The 17,422-nt window shown below is 38.2% G+C and overlaps 1 protein-coding gene and 1 long non-coding RNA gene across 6 annotated transcripts in view; one reads left to right on the top strand and one right to left on the bottom strand.

The window, feature by feature from the left end:
* Positions 1–16,941, top strand: part of MICU3 (mitochondrial calcium uptake 3) — a 113,294-nt gene extending 96,353 nt beyond the window's left edge. For 2 of the 5 annotated variants that reach the window (XM_017338923.4, XM_002709513.6), the window contains 2 exons: positions 3,084–3,152; positions 4,969–7,269. In XM_017338923.4, coding sequence (XP_017194412.1) covers positions 3,084–3,152 — 69 coding nt within the window. In that variant the 3' untranslated portion in view covers positions 4,969–7,269. Of the gene's footprint in view, positions 1–3,083; positions 3,153–4,958; positions 7,270–16,455 lie in introns of those variants that run through there. The other 3 variants (XM_089325875.1, XM_089325874.1, XM_051842596.3) reach the window with 2 other exon arrangements.
* LOC149127840 (uncharacterized) lies at positions 9,407–13,744 on the bottom strand. Its single transcript, XR_016229095.1, has 3 exons — positions 13,606–13,744; positions 9,899–9,992; positions 9,407–9,458 (listed from the first exon to the last, which is right to left on the bottom strand). It is a non-coding gene; the product is annotated as an uncharacterized LOC149127840 (long non-coding RNA).
* Positions 16,942–17,422: the final 481 nt, after the last annotated feature.

The raw sequence follows: 17,422 nt of genomic DNA, 5'->3' as shown, positions 1-17,422 counted from the left end.
AGCTGGATTAATGCAGAGCATTCATGACTACAACCAGAACTTGGATATGGGATACCTGTGTCATAGGACAAGGTTTAAGCTGCTGTGCCACAATGTAACCCAGATTATAGATATGTAATGCTGCACTTGCAAAGAAAAAGGCCCTACTTGCTTTCAAAAACAATCTGAAGTGATAGAAGATAGTAAAAAGATAGAGTGCTTTTTCTAAGAATATAAAATATGACTTTTAATATTTATTTTTATATTATATTTATTTGAGAGGCAGAGTTACTGACAGAGAGGAAAAGACAGAAAGGTCTTCCATTCTCTGGTTCACTCCCCAAATGGCTGCAACAGCCAATTTGATCAGGAGCCAGAAGCTTCTTTTGGGTCTCCCATGTGGGTGCAGGGACCCAGGCACTCGGGCCATCTTCCACTGCTTTCCCAGGCGATAAACAGAGAGCTGGGTTGGAAGAGGAGCAGCCGGGACACGAACTGGTGACTATATGGGATGCTGGTGCCACAGTGGAGGAGTAGCCTACTACACCACAGCTCCAGCCCCCATAATTTATATTCAATAACTTTTTAAGATTTTATTTATTTTGAGATAGAGAGTTACAGACAGTGAGAGGGAGAAATAGAGAGAAAGGTCTTCCTTCCGTTGGATCACTCTCCAAATGGCCACAGCAGCCAGAACTGCGCCGATCTGAAGCCAGGAGCCAGGCACTTCTTCCCAGTCTCCCACGTGGCTGCAGGGGCCCAAGGACTTGGGCCATCCTCCACTACTTTCCCAGGCCACAGCAGAGAGCTGGACTGGAAGAGGGGCAACCGGGACTAGAACTTGGCACCCATATGGGATGCTGGTGCCGCAGGCGGAGAATTAACCAAGTGAGCCACGGCGCGCCCCTCTCCCCCAGTATTTTTGAAAACTATAATTGTACATTTCAGAGTTATAAGTATACAAAGAAACAGCACTATTTCTCATTTTCTATGAGACAGATTTCTTCTAGGCAACCTGGGGCCCTTTTATTTATTTATTTTAAGATCTATTTATTTTGTTTGAAAGGCAGAGAGAGAGGGACAGACACAGAAAGATCCATCTTCCATGCCAAGAGCCAGGAGCCAGGAGCCTCTTCTGTGTTTCCCAGTTGGGTGCAGGGGCCCAAGCACTAGCACCATCCTCCACTGCTTTCCTAGGCGCATTAGCAGGGAGCTGGATTAGAAGTGGAACAGCTGCGAATTGAACTGGTGCCCATATGGAATGCCAACACTGCAGACAAGGTAGTTTAACCCACTACACCACACTGCAGGCCTCCCGTTGAGGCTCTTAAGCCACTACATATTCAGTACCATTTAAATAGCAAATAAATTAAAATATTTTTTGTCTGTTCAACTTGTTTCCTGTTGACATCTTATACTAAGAAGTAATGACTAGAAATTCAATATATTTTTTCTAAAAAATATATTTTAAATATTTAAATATAATATGAATCAATAAATGTTTACACATCTAAAATATTTGTGGATGGCCACAAATGCAAAACAAAAAACTTTTCCTACAGTTAACAGCTACAATACCTAATTTTCTCCCTTTGGCAAGAATATATTACAGTATTATAGATTTTAAAAAGAAAAATGTATCCAAAATAATCATCTTAGTGATTCATCTTAGTGTTTCTTTAAAAGATTTGTAATGACTTTGAATCTGAGTTGTGGCTGGCAGTGTGGCATATCGGGTAAAGCCGCTGCCTGCAGAGACAACATCTCATATTGGCCCTGGTTCAAGTCCTGACTGCTCCACTTCCCATCTGGCTCTCTGCTATGGCCTGGGAAAGCAGTAGAAGATGGCCCAAGTCCTTGGGTCCCTGAACCGATTTGGGAGACCTGGAAGAATCTCCTGGCTCCTGGCTTTGGATCAGCCCACCTCTAGCCATTGTGACCATTTTGGGAATGAACCAAGAGTTGGAAGACTTCTCTCTCTCTCTCTGCCTTTGCCTCTCTGTAACTCTGCCTTTTGAATAAATAAATATCTAAAAAAAAAAAAAAAACAAAAAACAAAAACTGAGTAGTATAAAAAAATGCTGTGTCCTTAACTGCCACCTAGTGGTTAATTGTTAACATTTTAGATGATGTCAAAAATACCTGAAAGGACATCCATTGAAAGTCATTTATTTTTCCTCAAAAACTTTAGTGTAGCAAGATCACTTTAAATAGAAACTTTGATACAAACCTCTGATATAATATTGCTCTCTTAGGTGTTATGTGTTATTATTTTTTATTAATCTATTTACCTATTGATTTATTGCATACCTATGGCTCCCATAACATTTTATTTACATTTATATACTTTTAAAAGTTTTATATTTTTAATTCACAAATAATAACTACATATTTTGGGAGCATAGTGTGATGTTTATTGAAATAATTACATCAAGCTAATTAACATTCATCACATACTTTTTGTTTGTGGTGAGAATATTTTAAATCTATGTTTTTTAAGATTTATTTTATTTATTTGAAAGGCAGAGTTACAGAGAGAGAGAGAGAGAGAGGAGAGACAGAGAGACAGATATCTTCCTCTGGTTCACTCCCTAGCTGGCTGCAATGGCCGGGTTTGGGCAGGTTGAAGCCAGGAGTCTAGAGCTTTGTCTGGGTCTCCCACATGGGTAGCATGAGCCCACGTCCCTGGACCATCTTCCACTCTTTCCCAGGCACATTAGCAGGGAGCTGGATCAGAAGCACAGCAACCAGGACTTGAACCGATGCCCATATGAGATGCTAACATTGCAGGAGGTGGCTTACTCCCTGCGCTACAATGCCAGCTCCTTTAAATCAATTGTAAAGCAACTTTGAAATATATAATACATCAATATAAACTGTAGTCACTTTTCTGTGCAGTTGATCTGGAAAATATGTCTTCTGTCCAACTGGAACTTTGTACCCATTTGGTTAACTTCTCCCAACCCACCTCCCCCAGCCTGTGTTAACCCCTGTTCTAGTCTCCACTTCTATAAGTTTGAATTGTTTAGAGTCCATATATTAATGAGATCATGCTCTGTTTATCTTTCTTTACATGTGCACACTTATGACCTTCTGTTCCACAGGGTTATAAAACAGTCCAGAAGTACCCCACTTTCAAATCCTGCCTGAAAAAAGAACTTCACAGCAGATAAGTATGTTAATTTCTGTTTGTCTGATTTGTGTAGTAACAATAAAGGAAGGACCATAGTTTATTTTTCTATTGTATCATTTAGGAAATAGCTGAAAGAAATAGAATTCTCATTTCTAATTTTTTTAAAGATTTATTTATTTATTTGAGAGGAAAAGTTACAGACAGAGGGTGGGAGAGACTGGTCTTCCATCTGCTGATTCACTCCCCAAATGGTTGGGGCTAGGCTGATCCAAAGCCAGGAGCCAGGAGCCAGGAGCTTCTGGGTCTCCCACAAGGGTGCAGGGGCCCAAGCACTTAGACTATCTTCCACTGCTCTCCCAGACCATTAGAAGGGAGCTGAATTGGAAGTAGGGCAGCCAGGACTCGAACTGGCATCCATATGGGATGCCCACACTGCAGATGGAGGCTTAGCTTACCACACCACAGCACCAGACCCTCTAAATAGTTTTAGGGCATTATAGTATCTTGATTGAAAAATTCTATGTTGAACTTGAAATTTTATAGCTGAGCCAGGTACACTATAATAAATTCAAATTGTACTCTAGGTACATTATACCTATTTATTATATATAGATATATATTTATTATAGGTACATTATAATAAATCCAAATTGTAAACTAGGGTCATTAGTTTTGCAGAATATTTGTTACTATATTTGGGGGGTCATAATTTGGAAAATCTGCTATAAAAGTGGCAGCTAATATTTTTAGATTTTACTGCCTGGAACTATATTAAGTGTTCTTCCAGATGTAGTATATCATAAAATTCTCAAAGTGTGATATCCCATTTAATCACAGAGAAAATCAAAGTGTAGCAAGTAACTTGCCCAAGGTAACTTCATAGTAAGTGGCAAACCAGAATTTTAGCTTCATTCTGTTCGATGGCAAAACTATCTTATTTATTTTCCACTACACTATCACCATAGAATGCAATAGTTGAGGAAGATTCAGGACAGACCTTGAATTTGTATTGACCCAAAGGAATATCTTGGACCTGTTGCTAATCTTCCAAGATAGGCTTATTTTTCCTCTTTTAAAATTTATCTGTAGCTATAAAATTTTGGTCAATCATGGGTTCTAATCAGAGTTCAAAGATGGGAGTTTTGTTGTTTATTTATAAATGTGTATTTTGCTGTTTTTCTCAAGCTTGAAACACATATATTCATGTTCCTTAAAGCGGTTCTACAGGATATTCATGCATATTTTTCTTGAGGAAAAAAACCTCAAGTTTGAGAAATTTTATGTTTCTTCCCCGTAGGAATTTTCTTTCTAAAAGGAAACTGCAATATTCATAATTTTGCAAAACTTAAGATCTAGTGTTCTTTGGAAACCACTTCAGGAAATTCAGGTCTAAAATGTTTAGAGATAAGAAGGCTTATTCTGTTGATAGGGCTGGCTGGTGAAAGAAGTCAGCTCTTCCAAATCTCTGTCTTTAAGGAACTTTATGTGCCTCATGAGAACTTTAAACTACACACTGAATTAAAAGGAGCATCTCATTTCTATTGTCTGTTTAGGTAATGTTCCCCAACCACATATAATGGGATTTCAGTGACACTAATGTTTATGTAACAATGCACAGGATTCTAGTATAGACCCTTCTAAGAGTAAGGATTACACAAATTACTAAACAAACTGTACTTTTTAATTAAGAGAAATTTTTGTGATTAAGTCTTTGTTTCTTATGTCTTATAGAAGGTGTTTTGGGTGTTCTGCAGTTTCATATTATAAGAATTTTGATTTAAGCTATCACCCCTGAGTTATATCCTAAATTAATATTGGTTTTGTATTATTGTGTTTTTTTAACTAGATACTTCTAGAGCAAAATTTAAAGGATTACTATCTATGTGACATACGCAAGAAGCAAAAATTTCAGGAAGTGGAAGCAGTTATGAGATCAGAACATGTAGAAAATGAAGGAAAAGTTGAAACACAATGAAATTTATATTTTCTTCTTGAGCTATGAAACATAAAACAGATTAAAATGTGTCTTACTACAAATGTTACATACATATAATCAAGTTGAGCTTTTGCATTGATTTACAGAACTCTGTACTTTTTCATTCCCTTCAGAAGTATATGGATACTTCTAAGACTATATAAGATATATTTAAATATTTTTTATTTATTTGAAATTTGCCTCATATCAAAATAATTTATTACCCTGAATTGAAGATCACCTAAAAATGAACAATGCATTTTCTTTGATTTTGAGCTGTGTAACTTATTTTCAGAAAATGAATATTGCTTCAGGTTTATCTTAGAACCATTAGAATTGTAAGTAAGTCTATTATTTATAAGGTTTTTAATTATATTGAAATAATTCTGGAAAACATAAATTAAGCTACTAAATAATATAATGGTTTACAGAGTACTTTTAACTTTTAAAAGTACTTAATTACCATTTAGATTGACTTGTGTAAAGTTTTTTAAATTTTTGTTCATTTACCAAAGTCAACACAATGTCTGGTATTCTTTTATGTATATGGTAAAGATATTTAAAATGTAGGATTTTTTTTCCTCTCCAAAAAAGTCATATATTGAGGCTAGCTGCAGCTGCTGTTGTAATAGTGTATTGTCTTCAGCATGATGCTGCTCCTGACTGAAGGTGGAATTTGTTAATAACACTAGGAAAAATGTTTTACAGCTTTGTAACATATTGCTTATTGTTGTTATATTTCTGTAGTGTCAAAATAACTGTTATAGAAGACTAATATAAAATGGTTTAGAACACTGATGTACATCATAGGTAGAAGCTAATGTTTTGTTTCTTGGAAAAGGACCACATGCAAGTGATGCTGAATAGTCAGTCATAATTAATAACTAATAATATAGTCTACTGATTCAAAAGAATATGTCTTAATAGGGAAAATAAAAACTTTCTGTTGAAAAGTAACAAAATTAGAATTTCAAATGGAGCTATACTTTGTTATTACTAAATAGGAATTTGCTCAGTTAAGAATGTTTAGTTTATGCAAGGATAGTATACAAAAATAGACCAGTGATTTAAATTAATATATTTATTTACTGCATGTGGAAGGTAAGTTCATTTATTCCTAAGACATATTTATTATAAGTTACATACACTCCAACCATTACCTTGCTTTCACATTTGAAATTAGGAAACACTGACTTTGTTTTTTAAAGTTACTCAATGTGAAATTGATCTGCATTAGTTTATTTATAAAAGTAAAGTTATTTATAAGAAAATGTTGTATTACTATTGATTTTTTATTTGTTAGACTTTTTAGATTCTTTCCCTGGTATTATTTATTATACTAACATATACAAACATTCATAAATTTTGGAATCCCATATAGTATGATAATTTAATTTCACATGCTTTAAAGGCCAATTCAGTTGACAATTGATGAAATAGAAATGCCTGCCCATTCATATAATGTGCTGAACTCTATTTTACCTTACAATGAATGTTCTCAATATTATTTGATATCTAAAATTTTTAATACTATTTAATTTTTAATCCTTGACTGTATGTTATATTATTTTGCATACTTGGAAAGTCTTGTAAATACAGATCAAAAATTGAATTAGCCCATTAAAATTCTTTATAATTCTGCCATTCTCCCAAGGAAAAATATGAAACTATATATATACACTCATTGTTCTTTATTGCTTATCAGAATGCATACATGACTATCTGTTTATAAGGCTACAGTATAATATTAAAGCGAGAATAAATAAAATACTCTGATCAATCAAAATGGAAAAATAGCTAAATTAGTGATTCCTTTTATATTATCATGCTGGAACTTTATCATTTATAAAATGAGAGATAAAAGTATTTCACTGGATTGTTGTTTACATCAATTTAAAATTTTTAAATTTTTTAAAAATAATTTACTGACTCCATGTATGTAATTATTTTCACTACCTCCTTCTATAAATTATTCTTTGGAAAGATTAAGTTATACATGTAATTTCAGTGTAAATTTTTACAGAAATCCTGTGTGACAAATAGTTTATGGTACTTGTCAGAATCATTTCACAGTAAGAAATTCATGTAACTAAAGTTCCAATTTATTGCTCTTATAAATTATAAAGCAACCTGTCTTAGATTCTTATCTTAAAATAAATATAAGTACCCTTGAACCAAGAAACATTGTACTTTGCTTTTATATATTGATGTCTTTCTGAAAAATGCCACCTCCAAACTTGGGAAGTCTGTATGGATTATCAAATTCCATTGATCATATACCCTCTGCCATGGCAATACATGCCAATGAAACTGGTGTCATCAACAGTTGTCAGTAAGTAAATCCCAGCGCCAGAAAGCCTTTCAGAGTGTATCTAGGATTCCTGTATTATACAGCTGTGGTCAGTGGTACTGGAAAGTCTTTCAGAAAAATCTACAGGTGACTAAATGTAGTATCAGTATTGCTTCAGAAAAATGATTGCTTAAATGGCTTAAAATAATTGACCCAAAACTATAGAAGTCCCTGTGTTACTGATGGTATTTTGTAAGCATAGAATTACTAAGACAATGCCTAGAAACTTTCCAGTTTTCTAAGTAAATTAGTTATTATCCTACTTCTTATGGATATATGATAAACACTTTTTAAAAAGTAATTTTACTTCCAAAGGATATAAAATATGAATTGTACACTATTTCAAGGAATACAATAAAAATTTGAAGTGATAAGAAAGCAGTTTGTTTTCTTTTATTGGCAACACTATTTTTAACTTTCTTAGCTAATGAAATAATAGCACATTTTGGGAGTTGGTGTTGTGCAGCGGGTTAAGCCACTGTTCACAATGCCGGCATCCCATTTGGGTGCCAGTTCAAGTCCTGGCTGCTGCACTTCCCATCCAGCTCCCTGCTAATGTGCCTGTGAAATCAGTATAAAATGGCCTAACTAGTTGGGCCCTTGCCAGCCACATGGGAGACAAGGATGAAGTTCCAGGCTCCTGGTTTTGGCCTGCCCCAGCCCTTGCCATTGCAGCCATAGGGGGAGTCAACCAGTGGACAGAAGACTCTCTGTTTCTCTCTCTCCCTTTCTCTATAGCTCTTCTTTTCAAATAAATAAATAAATCTTTTTAAAAAATGATGATACACATCTTAGATTCTATGGTTTATTATCTTACAGTTCTCTTTGTAGTACAGTTAGTATTTTTGGCACACATCTTAAAAATTGAGTACTATGCATATAATTGTGACATATGCATATGAATATACAATGCTCAGAGAAAGTAAAAATACTATTCTAAAAGCTGCGGCACAGCAGATAGAGCCGCCACCTGTGATGCCAGCATCCTGTGTGGGCACTGATTCATATCCTGGCTGCTCTACTTGCTATACAGCTCCCTGCTAATGGCCTGGGAAAGCAGCAGAGGATGGCCCAAATGATTGGGACCCTGCATCCAGGTGAGAGATCTAGAAGCTTCTAGCTCTTGGCTTCAGCCTGGCTCCACCCTGGCCATGGCAGCCATCTAGTAAGATAACCATTAGATGGAAGAGCTCTCTCTGTCTCTGACTCTCCAAGTTTCCCTTTCAAATAAATAAATAAATCTTTTGAAGAAAATATGCTTATATCAATATATTAATTTAATTTTTAGACTGTTAATTGTTGGCTTCCTACAATGAAGGGTAAGTATTTGGTTTTCTTATACTAACCCCATCCTAGACACCAGATACATATTTCTCCTTCCCCATCTTTTCAGTATAGGCACAATGTCAGTTAAATCAATTACCATAGATTTAATTATTATTATATTTCCTTCTTTATGCATCTACCTAGCTTTCCTAAAGCTAATAATTTTCTCCTTTACAGCTTACTTTTTATGAACTTTTCACTTATCTATCACTAATAGATACCAGGCTTGTCTCCTGAACTGTACATATATTATTAATACACTTGTGTGAACACATTTGAACACATCTAGTAACATGTAAGTTCTTTATCATTTCAGAAATGCTTGCTGGAGCTTTTTGTCTTCCTGTACCATCTAGAAAGGTTGCTCTCTTGGCCTAGTGCAGAGCTGTCACTTTAGGGCCTTCCTCCTCTATCTCTTGAAGATTTCTCTTTGACCCCCTCCATCTCTCAACACATCTTTTTTTTTTTTTTAAGATTTTATTTATTTATTTGAAAGTCAGAGTTACACAGAGAGAGGAGAGACGGGGGGCGGGGTGGGGGGGTGCGGCGGTGTCCTCCATCCACTGGTTCACTTTCCAGATGGCCACAACGGCCCAGAGCTGCACCAATCCGAAGCCAGGAGCCAGGAGCTTCTTCCAGCAGAGGCCCAGGGACTTGGGCCCTCCTCTACTGCTTTCCCAGGCCATAGCAGAGAGCTGGATTGGAAGAGGAGCAGCCAGGACTAGAAACTGCACTCATATGGGATGCCTGCGCTCCAGGCCAGGCATTAACCCACTATACCACTGTGCCGGCCCCCAGGTCGTCTTTCTTATCTTTTTAATTTTTTTTTTTTTTTTTTTTTTTGGAGTGCAATACAGTCTTGCCTGTTTCCTGAGGAAGGCTGCATGGTAAATACATTTTTGAAATTTTGTATACCAAAAAGTGGCTTTATTCTGCCCTCATTTTTGGGTAAGTTTGTCCAAGATGGCAATCTAGAATGGCTCAATCTTTCCTCAGAATTTTGAATGCACTGCCCCACTCTCTTCCAGCTTTCAATGTAGTTCTCATGAAATGAGATGCCATTCTCATTCCTCATCTTTTTTTTTTTTTTTTTCTCTTTGGAAGTTAATAGAATCTTCTCTTTGTTCCGTAGTACCTTAAAATTTCAAATTGATGTTTCTTGATTAAGGTCCTTGCTTGTGGCAAGCACTCAATAGTTCTTTCACTCTAAAAACTCATGGCATTCAGTTCTGTGGAGTGAAAAAAAACTGTAATTATTTCTTTGAGAACCTCTGCACTTTTATTTTCTGTCTAGTTTTTCTGGTTTTTCTATTATTTGGATATTGAATTTCTTATACTCAGCCTGTGAGTTTTCTTTTCTCTACTGTGCATCTCTTTGTCTTTTGTACTTTTTAAAGATTTCCTCTCTTTGTTTACCATCTATTGAGTTTTTAAACATTTTCTCTCAATTTTCCTTTTTTTATGACTCACATTCACTCCGCTCCTATTCTCCCCATATGAACAGCCTTTGTTGGTTAAAATGTGAAATGGAGGACAGGAGGGGATGTGACAGCTCCTGCTCCCAGGGTGGCATCTCTAGACTTTGTCACTGACCTCCAAAAGCCATCGTCTCATATTCTTGTTTCATATCTTCAGGATCTTTTATTCTCTCTGATTATTTAATGAATTTCTTGGAAATTTTCTTTTGCTCCCTTCATTGTCCAGGGATAATTCATTCCCTTGTTCCTTTTATTGTGTTTGTGTTTTGGGTCTCTGATATATTAGAGGTTTTTCTCAAATATCTGTTATGTGTTCATATTTAAAAATAAATAGGAAGCTGTGTGTGAATGGGATGATGAGTTTCCCTCTCTGCTTTTCTGGCTGGGCAGCTTCAACATGGGAACCTTGACTATCAGAAGTGACAGCAGAGTTAGACAGTGAGAGAGAGACAGAGAGAAAGGTCTTCCTTCCGTTGGTTCACCCCGCAAATGGCCGCTACGGCTGGTGCGCTGCGCCGATCCAAAGCCAGGAGCCAGGTGCTTCCTCCTGGTCTCCATGCAGGTGCAGGGCCCAAGGACTTGGGCCATCCTCCACTGCCACAGCAGAGAGCTGGACTGGAAGAGGAGCAACTTGGCGCCCCAACTGTGGCTAGAACCCGGGGTGCCGGCACCATAGGCGGAGGATTAGCCAAGTGAGCCACGGTGCCGGCCTGCTGCCACTTTTTAAGTGCTGAGTATAGGAAAGAGGTATTTAATCCCTTTCTTTTGAACCCCAACTTCAGCTGTGTTGTCCTCCCTGTGGATTGAAGAATTCCCTGCTGCTATATGTGGGAGAGGGGAGGAGGAAGAGGCAGATAGGATCCTGAAATCCAAATGCTTCCTAAACAGAATTTCAGCCAATCAGTGTTATTTACAGTGCAAGCTCCAGAGGTCCACGTTCCCTTCACTTCCTAAGTCTTGCAAGTACTTTGCAGTGTGGATCGGCCCCTTTCAGGCTGCACCCAGTTGCAGGCATTTAAGTTCTCTTTGGTCTATAAGTTAATTACCATATGTTGATGATTTAAACTTACATTTATTCACTTATTAATATTTGAGAGGAAGAGAGAGATAGCAACAGACAGCTCCCATCCCCAGACACCCACAATAGCTGAGGTCTGGCCAAGCCAAAGCTGGGAGCCCAGAACTCAATCCAGGTTTCCTACGTGGGTGGTGGGGACCCAAATATAGGAAGCATCACCTGATGGGCCCATGGTGTGTACAAGCAGGAATCTAGAAAATGAATCAGAAGCTGAGCTATAACTCAAATCCAGGTACTCCTGATATGGGATGCTGGCAAAACCAATGTGCCAAATGCCTGCGACCAAATTTAAAAATTTAGTCCCTGTACTTTATTTTCAGGTTTCGTTGTCCCTAAGAAAGCTTTACTTTAAAAGCAAATCCTATTCTTTATATTTTAATTTTCAAGAAGGAAGGTAAGGTGGTGGAGAATATATCCAACACAACATGTAAACTCTATATTTAGAATATATGTGGGAATACTCACAAGGAAGTCAAGAACGATAGCACTTGAAGATGGGGTCCATAGTTATGTTTACTGGGGTGTTATTGCACTACCTGAATGTCTTCAGCATGTGCTTGTTTCCTTTTTTCAAGAAAACCATGATTTGCTTTTGTGAAATTATTTGAGTCAGAGAGAGAGAGAGCAAACTCCCATCCTCAGTTCACTCCCCAAATGCCTACCACAGCCCCAGGCTGGGCTGGAGGTCAAACCTAGAGCCTGAAACTCAGTCCAGGTCTCCCAGTGTGAGTGGCAGGACCCCAGTTACTTTAGCCCTCACTGCTACCTCCCAAAGGATCTGCATTAAGAAGCTAAAGTCAAGAGTGGGAGGCAGATTCAAATTCAGGTGTTCCAACATGGGACATGTGCATCTTCACCACTAGGTCACTCACCCCCAAAAGCATTTTTTTTTTTAATTTACAGTCTCAGTATGGGAGAAGTGGGAACAAATCATGCATGGATCTCATCATCAAATCCAGAGTTAGATCAATTCTTGAAGCAGAAAGAAGGTTTTAAAAAAAAGAAAAGTGTAGTGCTGATTGAATTTGTAGAACTAGCACACAGTTGAAGCGTGGATGACAGGACTAGGAAAGTAACTGATAAAGGACATCAGTCAGATTAGTTACTGGTTTAAAAAAAAAAAAAAAAAAAACCTAAAAATGAAAGCCATAGTCTCACATTTTGGTCACACATACTGTGAAAGATAACTAAACTTGATTCTTAATCTAGTTCAGTATGGCATCTCCTATATGCATATTCTCAAAAAAGACCTCTGAAGCAAGCAAGTAGCCTAAAGATAAGCAGATTAGTCTGCTAGCAGATTTTAAACTGAGGTAAAATGAGAGGTTAGGACAGAATGAAAGACAATAAGGATACTTCCAATCTACGCTATATATTTTCTTAGGTACCATAAGAGTTAAAAGTTCAAACTGGAAAACACAAAAAAGCACTCTGAAAATCTATACTTTTTTTGTGTCATTACTCTTTGGTGCTAAGAGGTTCTCAAGAAATTGAGTCTCTTAGCCACCATTTGTGCTGTAATATTTAATTACAGTGAGTGTACAGAAGATTAGCTGTCTCAAAGATTCTTTTGAAATCAGATTGCACATCAGAACTGCATTGTGTGCTGCTAAGTAAGCAAATTTAAGAAAGAGGAGAAGGTGATTTCAAGACATTGCAAAATGAACAAATAAAGGAGTAAGATTTGCTTGGTGTTCAGGCTATTAAAGCATAGCCAAATGTCAGCCTTCGTTTGTCAAGTTAAATATGTTTTTTTTCTAAAATTTACAAAGATTCAGTCTATAGTAACCTTTAGTTAGTTTGAGTGTTTGGACTCAGAAATTAAGCAACAGGAAATGCTAAAATAGATGATCCAATGATTCAATTTCTCAGTGATAAATCACCACATAAATATGTACATTAGTAATTCAGATATTCTGTTGCTTTTAATTTTTGTTGTTTGGCTATAAAGTTAATATATGTGTTTTTGTCCCCAAGTGTATGAAGTTTTAGAAGCTCAGGTTTAATTTCTGCTCCACAGTATTTGGACCCCAAGTACATACACTCAAAAATTTATAATCTCCCCCAACTTAAAAAAAATAACAATTTTTTTTTAAATCCAAGAACTGAGCTCCAAGGGACAGAAACTAGGTAGCTTGGATGAATTGGTCTTTCTGGAAATAACCAGGAACCACAGCCAGAGTAACAAAATTCATAAATGCTTGGAACCAGAAGGGTTCGAGTGCTCCTGAAGTGAGAATGCTATCCTAACCATGTGAGAGCACATTGAAGTTTATTACAACTTACAGTTGGAGGTGAAAGTTCAGGATCAGGCAGCCCTTTCTTCTGAGGCTGAGGAAACTGGTCACAGTGGGTGCAAAGGAACACTCACATGATGAGCCAGGAAGCAGAGAGAGAAAGCAGTTAGCAGAACTCGAACTCAAATAATCAAACCCCTTGCAAGAACCACCCTCCCAGGGAACACCCCCAAGGACCCAATACCTTCCACCAGCCCCATCTCTCAGATGCCATCACTAGATCAAATGTGCACCCTTAACCCATCAACCATTAAGATAGCAGAGTTTAAACACCTGATGAGTTTTGGAGGGACAAATCCAGTATACGCATAATAGGCACCACATAAAACAGACCACTGTAAGTATAACTGAAGATCAAGAAGAGGGGGAGGAGCACAGCAGAATATAAATTCAAGAGGTAATGGCCAAATTTTTCCACATTTGAAGAAATGTATAAACCAGAGTTTCAGAAAGTTTAACAAGCCCTAAACAAAAACCTACATCTGATCATGTTCTAATGAAATTATTAGAAAGAAAAAGATTAACCTTGAGAGTAGCCAGAAACAGGGATAATGATAAGAATAATGGCTGGCTTCTCATCAATACCAATGGAAGGCAGACAACAGAGAGTTTAACATCTTTGAAGTGTGTATGGGGTGTCAATCCAGAAAAGTATATCCAGCAAAATACCCTTAAAAATAATCGTGATATAAAAACAGCTTCAGTTAAAGATTATCAGAGGGAATACACCAGCAGATCACCACAAAGTTAGTCACAGTTGTGGCACGCTGCTCATATGCTCATCCAAGTCCTGGCTGCCCATTTCCCACCCAGCTCCCTGCTAATGTGCCTGGGAAAGCAGCAGAAGATGGTCCAAGTGCGTGGGCCCCTGCACCCATGTGGGATGAGTGCCAGACTACAGGCTCAGACCTGACCCAGCCCCAGCTGTTATTGCCATCTGGAGAGTGAACTATCAGAAGGAAGCTCTCTCTCTCTCTCTCTAACTGACTTTCAAATAAATAAATAATATTTTTTTTAAAAAGAAGTTTTTCAGAAAGATGAGAAATGAAACTAGCCAAAATCTTGATCTATACAAAATATTAAAATTTAGAGGGTAAATTTTTAGTAAATATAGAGTTTTTTCCTCTTAAATGTGTAAAAAGTCAAATGACTATTTAAAGCTAAAATAATGTATTGTCCAATTCATCAATAAAATATCTGACAGAAAAATAAAGTATACTATTGTAAGACTCTTGACATTATGGGCTTGATGATATTGTATGGGTTCAGCCAGTGTATGCCATAACCTTTGGAACCATAGATTGATAAAATGGAATCATTTAAAAATATATTGTGGAGGGTGGGCATTGTGATGTATTACAATAGCTGCATTCCATACTGGGAGTCCCAGTTCCAGTCCCACCTACTCCGCTTGCACTCCAGTTTCCTGCTAATGTACCTGGGAGGACAGCAAATGATGGGCAAACTACTTGAGATCCCTGCTACTCCCATGGGAGAGCCAGATGGAATTCCTGGCTTCTGGCTTCAGCCTGAATCAGCCCAAGCTGGGCATTTGGGGAATAAACCAACAGATAGAAGATCTCCCTATCTTCCTGTCACACTGCCTTTTTTTTTTTTTTTTTTTTTTTTTTTTGACAGGCAGAGTGGACAGTGAGAGAGAGAGATAGAGAAAGGTCTTCCTTTGCCATTGGTTCACCCTCCAGTGGCCGCCGCGGCCGGCGTGCTGTGGCCGGTGCACTGCGCTGATCCGATGGCAGAGGCCAGGAGCCAGGTACTTCTCCTGGTCTCCCATGGGGTGCAGGGCCCAAGGACTTGGGCCATCCTCCACTGCACTCCCTGCCACAGCAGAGAGCTGGCCTGGAAGAGGGGCAACCGGGACAGAATCCCGCGCTCCTACCGGGACTAGAACCTGGTGTGCTGGCGCCGCAAGGCCGAGGATTAGCCTAGTGAGCCACGGCGCCGGCCCACACTGCCTTTCTAATAAATAAATCTTTAAAATATAATTTTCGTTAACCCATAAGTCAGGAAAGAAAAAAATGAAGATGATAAATAAAGGGAGAAAAAAAACAAAGTGATTACATAAGCCCAATCAAATTAACAATTATATTAAAGATAAATTCACTAAACATTACAACTAGAAGGGGTTGTCAGAGAGAATTTTTATTAAGATATCAGCTGTCTACAAAAGATGTACTTTATATAATAAAGACATGGATAAGGTACATGTAAAATGATACAGAAAAAGTTACCATGCAAACACTAATGATAAGACATTAGAGTCGTTATATTGACACCAGACAAAACAGATGTCAAAGCAAGGACTGTTACTACTGTATTAGTTGGGATCCAGTCTGAAGACAAAAAAGAATGTGTAGTTATTTAAACAGGGAAAGTTTATATGCAAAATATTGGCATGATGGTGAATTGGCCATGGGAATTCTAACAAAGGTCTGGCAGAGATCAGGAGCTACTGAAATATGAGGTCAGCTCCAAGGCAGAACTCTCTCGCTCCCAGGGATGATCCACAGTTTTTTGGAAAGGGCATAGCTTTGGTGCACTGGATGGAGAAGTCACTGAGGTGCGTCCTAATTGGGACTTGCTGGAGAACTCTGGGGTGCCAGGGTGACCATCCACATGGAAGTGGAGCCCTCATCATCAGAATCCTCCGTGAGCCTCAACTCACTAAGTGCTAGGGACTGGGCACTGCTGGCACCAGGTCTGAGAAGCATTCTGCAGGCATTTAGCTGAAGAAATCAAGGAACAGCAACAGAAAATAGACTCTTCAAGAGCCTATAGAGTGAGCCAAACCAAAACTAAGAAAAGTCCCTTCCTCCTTCAGCATCCCCCCAGGACCCTCGACTGCTGAGTTTAACACCAGACTGGCTGGCAAAGGAGAATCTTCACAAAATCCCACTTCACGACTACATGGTAGGCAAAAGGATGATTTTGGAAATAAGGGTCAAGCAATAAACAGCACAGACAACCCTGTGACTACTCAGCTCCCTATGCACCCTCTAAACACCTGGATGGCACACAACAATAAACTCTTTGATTTTTACAGGGGATACTCACCGTCTTCTCAAAGTGGGGAGACACACAGCCCAACAGTCATTGTATGCATCACTGTGGATGTGTAAATCGCCCCTCAAAATCCACCACAATTCCACTGAGTACTGTCTTGCCTAAAGACTACATTGAAAGTCAACCCCTGCAATTTGCATGTAATCTACTTTAATGGAAAGAAGAGAGAAAAGGAAAGTGTTACCATGTTAACATATACATGTTTCTTTGTGAGAAGCAAAAATAAAATACACAAAGCAGTTAATAGTCCTCTTTATATTTGTTTACATATATAATTGGTCACAAGCTCTAATTGTTATCGCAGTTTCCTTCTTCTGCTATCCATACACTTCCTCCACCTTCAGCCAGAAACTCAGTGGAAATATGAGCCAACTTCTGTTCTTCACCCGGAAGAGTGATTCAAACCTTCATTCCTGAAGGGTCTGTGTCCTGCCATTTTTGGGTGGCCACAGTTTCCCATTACCCTTTTGTACTGGGTATGGAGCACTAACACACATCTCAGAGAATCTCCTGAGTTACCTCCCCTCCCATGATGTGTAGCAGCAACCCAGTTCCCTCTTGGCTACACAGATCAGTCACTTCACCTAGAAGCGCAACTCACCCATCTGCCTGTTTAGTCGCATAAGCAGTTCAAAATAGCCAGATGACAATCTCTTTCTCCAACTCAGCAGAACCACTGTTTGTCATCTGATGGAATCATGCTCCATTCAAGGTCTAAGATCGCC

Source organism: Oryctolagus cuniculus, chromosome 2 (genome assembly GCF_051225735.1).
Source record: "Oryctolagus cuniculus isolate XC-2025 breed Fujian yellow rabbit chromosome 2, ASM5122573v1, whole genome shotgun sequence".
NCBI lineage: Eukaryota > Metazoa > Chordata > Mammalia > Lagomorpha > Leporidae > Oryctolagus > Oryctolagus cuniculus.
The sequence above is the reverse complement of the archived record's forward strand: the minus strand, read 5'-3'. Positions and strand labels throughout refer to the sequence as shown.